General features: G+C 44.6%; 1 protein-coding gene across 7 annotated transcripts in view; it reads right to left on the reverse strand.

Moving 5' to 3' along the window:
* The window catches only part of LOC125028089 (protein singed-like), a 155,593-nt gene that overhangs the window by 35,173 nt on the left and 110,420 nt on the right, over positions 1-10,000 (reverse strand). For 4 of the 7 annotated variants that reach the window (XM_047617412.1, XM_047617413.1, XM_047617414.1 and 1 more), the window contains exons 2-6: positions 2,800-2,947; positions 2,459-2,559; positions 1,963-2,169; positions 1,589-1,843; positions 1,234-1,384 (exon numbers count right to left, since the gene is read on the reverse strand). In XM_047617412.1, the coding sequence (XP_047473368.1) occupies positions 1,234-1,384; positions 1,589-1,843; positions 1,963-2,169; positions 2,459-2,559; positions 2,800-2,947 (862 nt within the window). Of the gene's footprint in view, positions 1-1,233; positions 1,385-1,588; positions 1,844-1,962; positions 2,170-2,458; positions 2,560-2,799; positions 2,948-3,731; positions 3,812-9,859 lie in introns of those variants that run through there. The other 3 variants (XM_047617411.1, XM_047617415.1, XM_047617410.1) reach the window with 3 other exon arrangements.

The raw sequence follows: 10,000 nt of genomic DNA on the forward strand, positions 1-10,000 counted from the left end.
GTGTGTGTGCGTGTGCGTGTGCGTGTGTGTGTGTGTGTGTGTGTGTGTGTGTGTGTGTGTGTGTGTGTGTGTGTGTGAATGAGAGTTTATGCGAGTGAGAGAATGAGAGTAAGAGTGAGTGTGTGTGGAAGTAAATAAATGAAAAAAAAAAATGATTAAATGAATAAATATATATATATGTATATATATATGTGTATATATATGTGTATATATATATATATATATATATATATATATATATAGAGAGAGAGAGAGAGAGAGAGAGAGAGAGAGAGAGAGAGAGAGAGAGAAGAGAGAGAGAGAGAGAGAGAACAACTGTTTCACTGAATCTCTCCCGGGCACCCATAATCCCAACAGCAGAATGAGCAAGAGTTAGGCGATAAATGAAGCGGACTATTCCACCACCTCCTCCCCTCAGACAAGCGCGAGGGTGGAGTCTACACACCGTAGCCTTCGGGAGGCACCAGAGTAACGGTCCAGTAGTGATGTTTAAAGTGTGGATGCGCAGCTTTTTCGTCGCGTACCATCGCTTTGAAACTCCGAATCCAACGACAGAGTTTGCCAATGACACTGCAAGAGCTGTCGCAGCGGCGGATGCGAGAGCGCCCATTGTGAGGGGTCAGCAGCATCAGCAGAAAAGCCTCAACCCGGATACAGCTAGTGACCTGCGCCGGAAGTGAGGCGGAGCGGAAGGTCACCTCCCACAGCAGCTTCATCGTGCCACAATGAGACTATTTTTGCTCGCGTGTAATTGGGAAACTGATAGGTCGACGCTCTACACGTCAGGTGCAAGTAGCGGTTTGCGCCGTTGACAATCCAACCCGCGGTAACGCTTGGGGTCAGCGATATATATTTCAATGGCTACAAAAAAAAATAATGATAGAGAACAGTTGAGAGGTCACGCATCTCTGCGGGGATCATCCTGCCCGCACTGATAAACAAAAACTGAACTACAAGTGATTGGACAACACATGCCGATGCGCGTTGACAGCACATGCGCATTACAAATCCTCAAGAAATGATCGTCATTAACAACAGATACAAATATGTACTCCTCCCACGAACACAATGCCATGTACACCCACGCCATATTTCCCTCCCGCCGACAATCCCACTACACCCACCCAGCGCCAACAAATGACACAAAGTCGTCCGGTCGCGACCCTGAGCCTCCGATCCCGTGGCCGCACGAGCCTGCAACCAATAGCTACGCCTGAGTATCTTGACACTCACCTTGCTTGACGGAGACGTATCGGGTGTTGAGGACGGCACCGAAGGATGCCTGAGGTAGGGAGTCCTCCAAGGCGAACAACTCGTCCTTGGTGACTGTGTTGGAGCGGGACTTCAGTACCGCCCTGGAGCCGATGGGGCTCAGGTACTGACCCTAAGGAAGAACCAAGAGCATTTTCTTCAGGAACAGGATGGATGTGAACAATTAGCATTTGCAATAGGTTTCTACCATCTCTAAATACAACGCATACTTTGCATGCAACCATACATATAAAATAAAAATACATCAATAAATTACGCTTTACATTTTTTTAACATTTCAACAGAGAACAAAACGAAAAGGCACTGTGTAACAAACCTGATGGTCCCTGAGGGCGAGTGAGCCGTGGTGGTACTCGAGGCAGAAGAGAGCATCGCGCGTGCACTGGGGGATGAGTTTCCCGTCCAGGCAGAGGTACTTGTTGTTGGTGGTGTGAATGGCGTATTTGTTGTCTCTGAACTCGAGGGTGAACAGCGTGTCCTCGCCCCAAGGCACGTTGGCGTCCACCTCGATCTCGGTGCCCTCCTCGTTCAGGTGGGCGTACCTCTTGCGGCCCAGGGAGCGGAGGTTGACCTAGAGGGCGACATCGGCGCTGGTTATCACTACGTTCTAGGACGCATCACCCAAAATCATGACCCTAGCCGTACGGAAAGATGTAGCAGAGAGAGAAATTACCGCGCATCTTGGCTTACCTGAGGCCGGGCAGCGAGGTGGATGGTCCAGAGCTCGGCGTCGGTGGGCACCTTGGCCGTGCAGATGAGCTTGTCCCCGGCGGCACCCAGGAAGTAGCCTCGGGTCACGTTGCGGAGTGCCCAGCGGCCGTGCTCGTCGTCGGTCACGGACACCTCGAACATGCACGAGACATCGCGGTCCTCGCTCTCGCAAGTCACGTTGCCGTACTGTCAAGGGAAGTAAGGATACCGTGCTACTGGCTTGGACGAGAAGATATATTTCACGTATGCTGTGATGTGCTCGGTTATTGTGGCGCAGATCGGAGAAATCGCTCAACTTTCTTGCTAAGGCAATGCAAGTGATGGCACATTTCATCTCTAAATACATTAACATTTGACAAATGGAACCACGTACTAAAGATTATACGAGTAAGGATTCAACATTACATACTGATTACATACAACCCACATAATTCTGAGAAACCCATTAAAAAGGAGGAAAAAGATGAAAACCTACCTGGTCGACGGACAGGTATTTGTCCAGATGAGACTTGAAGGCAATGAGATCTTTCTCGGCAGGTTCTAAAGTCCACATCTGTTTCTTTTTAAGCGAGACGCCTGTGGGTAGCAGAAAATGTGTTAGTATAAGATGAGCTTCTAACAACCATATTTAGGACAGATCGTTTTCATGAAATGGATTCTGCGTGTAAACTAGTTTCCACTTTCTACTTCTGTAATTCAACGTAAACACATAATCCATTTCCTACTTTGGTGACGTTTTTCTTTCGCTTTATTGTGATTAAATAACTGTCCAGGGCTTTCATGCACTTATCATACGAGAATCTCCTCCTCTCTCACCGTTGGCGTTGATCTTGAAGCCGAAGGTCTCCGCGGTGAGGTACTTGGCCTTGGCGTTGATGAGGCCGATGGTCCAGCACCCGGAGCTCCCTGTTCCGTTCATCTCGCCGCACCCGTTTAAAGCGTTGACGCCGTTCAGACGAGACATCTGTCAACGGAGAAGAAGGAGAACGGTTAGGCAATCACCGAGAGCAGCGGGCGTCTTGGCTCCGACTGGCAAGCAGCACCACACGACAGCTCAATCAAGTGGCCTGGAACGCCATGCGCGTTGAGACTTCACTAACCCATTCGTCTGGCGCCATGCAAGTCATGACGATATCATGCATTGTGTTTCAATACCGGAACCGAATTACATGCCCCAGCTGTGAACCGAACTGAAATAACACATTTCCTCCCGTGTTGGTGTGAAATGGTCTATGCAGCTTCCACATCTTTGAAGTCCTGGCTGATTCGTTGCCATAACAATATTTTTTTTATAAATGACAATGTCACCAACACAGTTATTAAATAATTATATTATAACATTTTTGTGAATCTATCAGTACCAATCAGTTTATTTATCAGCAGAGTTACTGTCACATGTGATAAGTCTCCACTTTGCACTAAAAACTAAAGCAGTAATCAAATGCACCGTTTCTCGGTCGATTATTAATAATAATAAAGTATTGACTGCACTTTTCTGATGTACACTGAGTCCTGCATCGCTTGTTCATTTCGACACACGATTCACTGCAATCACTCCCGAGCGACCTGTCACTTCGAAAAAAAAAAACTATCTTTCACGTGACTCAGTCTCTGCTACAAGCACCATCTGTGCAAACACCATATATTCGCCGTCTCGAGGCACCTCATCACATCATCTGCTCGTGTTATGATTTCAAACACCCAGGACCCATCTTAAAAGTCGTTCACTGAGATCTGTCGGGTCGTACCGCGGTGGGGGACTCCATGCTCGCCGTTGCCCCTAAGTCCTCAGACTAACTCCAGTGCACGCGTTACATGTAGGCCAACCGTCTAACCACTTTTCTACCCCCCCCCCCCCTGCCCCTCCCAGATCACCACGTCCTGACCAGCTAAGTACCACAACAAACCCGCAACTGTTCCGCAAGACAAATTGTTGCCACGTATCCCTCAAGCCGAACATTACAAACAAGATACGACGAAAAGGTGAAACAAATGTTGCAGTGAGACGATTCCAACTTGGAATGAACGCAAATACTAAACGGATTATAATTTCCATTACTATAAAGCGCACTTTTATAAATAACAACGGAACGACCGGGGCATCATGTTGATAATTACATCACCGCGAGTGATGGGAATCAATCTGGAGTGATGGTGTGCCATCACACCCTGATAATCCTGTATCATAACCTAATCAATTTAATTTCTAGTCAAGCAAGTCATAACACAACGGTCCCGTCGCTGCACGTGCGCCTGAAAAAGAAAACACGGCATCCGACAGCCTTATTCAGCATGAAGGAATGTCAGGACCGCAGGTGACCAATGACGAGGGGGTGTCAGCGACCGCTGCTATTCACGCTGCTCAGCGCTTGCATAATCCTGCAGCCACTTCCCATTAGATCTTGGGAGCTTCAAGAGGATATATGCTTTGGTAACAGAATATGTCAGTAAGGAATATCAAAGTACTATCGAACACGTCAGAACACGTCAACCACAAACGTCGTGAATGCAGAACCCGTGACTCCTGTAAATGCGTTTTGCTGCCCTCGGAATGCTCGTAATACAACATACAAAATAACTAAGTATGACTTGCACTCTCGGGGCGAGTCACTGTACTTCCCTTTGAGCGAGTGCGCCGTCTCGCTCGCTACCCACCACCCTATTTCGTCCCCGCTCTGCTGACTAAAACAAATCAAGGTGTTCTCTCTTCGATATCCACGTGCGCCGACCTATTTTGCCGCGAAATGGCAACCCGAAACCGCATGGCAACACTCTTTGCCTGCCGGACAACTTCTACAACACTTAAAACATTTCTTTTTTACCTTCGCAACCGGGAAATTTCCACTCCCGCGGGTTGCAGAGGGAAGTCCGAAGACAAAGCAAGACGGCGGCCGCCCACCCTTACGCCCCTAATACCCATTCGGTATCATTCGTAATTAACATTGCAAGGTAACAAAATTCTTAAAAAAATAAATACAATTTTTTCAGAATACGAATGGAATAGGTCACAGTCTATTATTTCCACTAGACATCCCTTTGAAACAAATGCCAATATTGTGATAGAGATTACCACCATCGGTGTATCTTCACTAGCTTCTCTAACAGGAAATCGTAATCGTTTATGTGGGTGATCGAACTCTGTGTGTGTGTGTGTGTGTGTGTGTGTGTGTGTGTGTGTGTGTGTGTGTGTGTGTGTGTGTGTGTGTGTGTGTGTGTGTGTATGTGTGTGTGTGTGTGAGAGAGAGAGAGTGAGAGAGAGAGAGAGAGAGAGAGAGATGGAGAAAAAGATGGAGAGGGAGAGAAGTAGGGAGGAAGGGGAGAAGATAGAGATAGAGAGAGACAGAGAGATAGAGAAAAAGATGGAGAGGGAGAGGAGTAGGGAGGAAGGGGAGAAGATAGAGATAGAGAGAGACAGAGAGATAGAGAAAAAGAGAAACAAAGATAGAGATAGAGATAGAGATAGACAGATAGATAGAGAGAGAGAGAGAGAGAGAGAGAGAGAGAGAGAGAAATGTCAAGCAGAAAATACTGCAAGTTTGACATTGCGAAAAGTTCCAAGAAGGAACTGCTAAATGAGACGCAAAGAGAAAAAAAAAATGACAAACCCGAAAGAAGCAAATATAAAAAGCCAAAAATTGCACCTATCGTAACCTACGAAGAAGGCGAGACTGAAGAAGCAAACAAACAAACCCTTTTATTTCAACAGCTGAAGTAGGAAAAAAAAAGAAAAGAAAAAAAAATGCTTATTATCCAGGTAACTTAGGCAAAAGGAAAGCACCGGGATTTTTGTGTCACGGCGAGAGCAGATGGCGCGGAAAGCATATGGACGCTGGGGAGAGTCCCGCCATCTCGAGCACCGACGCCCCAGTTTCCTCCCCCTTTCCCCCTCCTCCTCCTCCCCCACCTCCCCTTCCCCCAGGATACCGACTCCCAAGGACACAGCTGTTAGCCATCCTCTCTTCCTCCGGACGCCCCGCCCCCTCCCTCCTCCTGGCCTCCCCCACCCCCACCCCTTCCCTCCTCCTGGCCTCCCACACCCCCACACCTTCCCTCACGACTCTCCCTCGTCCTCCCCACTTCCCTTCTCCTTCCCATGTGCACCCTTTTCCGGTTGCACTTTTCTTTACCCTCTCTCTCTCTCTCTCTTTTTCTTTCTTTCCTTGTGTTTGCTGGGTTGGTAGTCTGTGTTTGTTTGTTTGTTTTTGTCTGATCTCTTTTCCTCGTGAGTTTCTTCTCTCTCCTTCTCTTTCTCTGTCTTCCACAATACATTATACAAAACATAATACATTATTTATCTCTCTCTCTCTCTCTCTCTATATATATATATATATATATCTCTATCTCTATCTCTATCTCTATCTCTATCTCTATCTCTATCTCTATCTCTATCTCTATATCTCTCTCTCTCTCTCTCTCTCTCTCTCTCTCTCTCTCTCTCTCTCTCTCTCTCTCTCTCTCTCTCTCTCTCTCACACACACACACACACACACACACACACACACACACACACACACACACACACACACACACACACACACACACACACACACACACAATGAGAAAGCTGACAATTATGATTTCCAACTGCCATCCTCTACCCTCTTCCCTTACAATCTCTCCTCCGGCCCCATAGCTACTTTCTTTCGGCTGTAGTACGAACCGTTTTACTAAACCGCACAGTAGCAACCGCTTAATAGTACTCGTAACCGGCTAGCGTGAAGTACACTAGCTCCTTTAACACGAAATGGAATCTAAATGCCGAATGCACGAAATGCTAACCCTGGGCGATGGGTGTTGATGGATGAAGGGGAGAGATGATGGGAGAGGGGGAAAGGGGAGAAGAAAGAGAGAGAAGAGAGAAGAACAGATGGAGAGGGAGAGAAGTAGGGAGGAAGGGGAGAAGATAGAGGTAGAGAGAGACAGAGAAATAGAGATAGAGAGAGACAGAGACAGATAGATAGATAGAGAGAGAGAGAGAGAAAAGGACTTTCATTGCAAGTCAAAACGGCCCGAAGTCCACACACAGAATAAATCTAGAAAAAAAAACAATAGCGGGCTCAACAACACGACAACAAACACCGAGATAGGGGGCTTCGATTGTATATAAAAGAGGCTTTCTCCTTGTATAACATCCTGTCCTGGCGTTTATCCCTTCTGGCAGATTGGCAATGGTATCGACAAGAGACGAAAATATATAAATCAAAAAATAAAAACGTAAATCTATTCACATTGTCCATTACTAAATTGACTAAAATAATGTGTCAACAATAATAACAACATGAACACGCAATCGGCCAGGAAAATATGAACGATCAGTAGGGTGAAAACAAGCTGGCAGTTAAATCTCAGGCGGCGGTTCATAATAATAATAATAATAATAATAATAATAATAATAATAATAATAATAATAATAATAATAATTATTATTATTAATAACAATAATAATAATAATAATAATAATAATAATAATAATAATAATTATTATTAATAATAACAATAATAATAATAATAATAATAATAACAATAATAATAATAACAAAATAATAATAACAAAATAATAATAACAATAATAATATTAACAATAATAATAAATAATAACAATAATATCCAATAATAACAAAAAATTCAGCAACAATCATAACCTAAAGAGTAATAACAACAATAATACTATAATATTCATCGATAAACATAATGGAGTATAGGCTTGTCCAATTCTTTGCCTAAGCACCTGCTGTGGGGCGGGCGAGAGCACGTGTACTGCCAGTGTCACGCCCACACAGCCGCCTCTCTTATGTCTATCAATTCCCTTTATTAAGCCCTTTGCACTATTTACTTATAAACGTTCTGATGAGAATTAATTCGATGCCAGGCAATAAACTGAAAAATTGACGATCGCTCCTCAACAATACCATTTATCCAATAGCCTAAATTTACTTGCACTCTCTTCGTCGATTCTAATATATCAAGGGTAATACGACACTTACTGGCAGATTATACAACGAGGTATGCAAGAAAGCCGATGTTATTTTTATCTCGCGACACTCCACAGTTTATGCACGGCCAACTTACGCCGAACTCCTCGACGACATGACAGACGAGCAGAGATAACCGACCTAATCTCATTAAAATCGTGACCAGATTCGTAATTCACCAAAGGAGAACCGCGCCGCAAAAAAAGAGGAAAAATAATTCTGGCATTTCTGCCATTATGAGTCTGTTGTCTGCCTGTTATTTAATAAAGAAAAGCTAGCGGTTACCGCGTTCAGCACGGCCACCACAAACAGTCAGGCAGATTAAGACTGGCAGCTGTATATTATCAAAAAAGAAAAGAAAAAAAAAGCACTAGATCAAATTTCATCTTGATACATGAAATGAAGATGAGTGGGGCGTGTGCGGGTTTATAGAATGTATACATACATTCATATATTGTACATGTCAAGTGCAACGAAGACGACATACGTGTTTTTGAATGTATGCACATATCAAGTGAACGCGAGAGAGAGAGAGAGAGAGAGAGAGAGAGAGAGAGAGAGAGAGAGAGAGAGAGAGAGAGAGAGAGAGAGAGAGAGAGAGAGAGAGAGAGAGAGAGAGAGAAACGAGGAGGAGGAGGAGGAGGAGGAGGAGGAGGAGGAGGAGGAGGAGGAGAAGAAGAAGAAGAAGAAGAAGAAGAAGAAGAAGAAGAAGAAGAAGAAGAAGAAGAGAAAGACAGAGTAAGGGACAAAGAAACAGAGAGACAGACAGAGAGCGAGGTATCCCCCAGAGCCTAACAGCCAGCAACTCCTATTAATGGAAGTCGTTGGGCTGCTCCTCCAAGAGGGCGTCGTCAATCACCCGACGCAGGCAATCACGTGGCACTCCGCTTGATAAGACTTGATTCCCCGCACCCATTACCGCTCCGCTGCCTCAGAGACAATTAATTTCTTGTAGACTATTTTATATACGTTCCTTTTTTTTTGCATTCAAATTAGGTTTAATTTGTTTACACTGGAAATAACTAAGAATTACTCCCAGATTTGTTGTTGTTGTCTTAACTTCGGGGAATTCTGGCGCTTCCCGCTCGAGAGAAAACAAAGAAAGCTCGAAAGATGATTGACAGTAATTCAATACGTGTGCCAATGTCACGGAGCCCACGTTACTGGCGAGGACATAACGGGTATTAATTTTTAGCTGTCTGTCCGAGTGTGTGTGTGTGTGTGTGGGGAGGGAGGGGGGGGGGGTCTGTGAGTGTTGGCCTGTGTGGAACTGTGCGTATGGGTCTGTCTGTGTGTGTATATGTGAGGGGTTTGTCTGTGTGGACATGTGTGTTTGTGTCTGTCTGATTTCTTACGATAACATCTTAAAAATATCGCTTATTCTTAAATTCATACACTGCTGTTCTGCGCTGCAAAAGTGGATATATATATAAATGTACTGAGCTTCATTTAAACATATTTTGTCTAAGAATATAAGGTAATAATATTATGACTATGTCTCTGTCAGTCAGTCAGCCTGTTTACTATATGCATCTTGAATATTAGTTTTTCGAGACTTTTAATGTTTCGAAATATTTAAGTCCCCGGCGTCTCGGTTTAAGAGCAGATGACAGATCCGCCTCTAAAGCAGTTGATGGCGATTCCATGCGGGTTATCCTTAGCCTAGTATTAACACTATGTATGCTGGGGCTGTTGCAAAACAATACTATATCGGTTCAGTGTATCTCCCATGAATATGCATTTAGCCAGGAAAAAAAAATGTGGGATTCAGAGATACAACAAAAATATGTGTTTCCAAACCGGGTTTAGTTATCACTGCCGGTAATGAAACGATATTCGCGGAGCCGCAACTTATATCCGAACAAAAAGTGAACTCACTCAAGAACGTCAATAAGAAAACGTACACTGTTAATCACCACACGAGAACACACGGCACCACTGCCAAGGACGCCAACAAGGAGAACCAACGAAGGCAACAGAACACGCACAGACACACACACACACGAAATACACCGAGCAGAGCAGCGGTGTTCCCTTCGCGCGTG

Source organism: Penaeus chinensis, chromosome 8 (assembly GCF_019202785.1).
Source record: "Penaeus chinensis breed Huanghai No. 1 chromosome 8, ASM1920278v2, whole genome shotgun sequence".
In the NCBI taxonomy this organism is placed as follows: domain Eukaryota; kingdom Metazoa; phylum Arthropoda; class Malacostraca; order Decapoda; family Penaeidae; genus Penaeus; species Penaeus chinensis.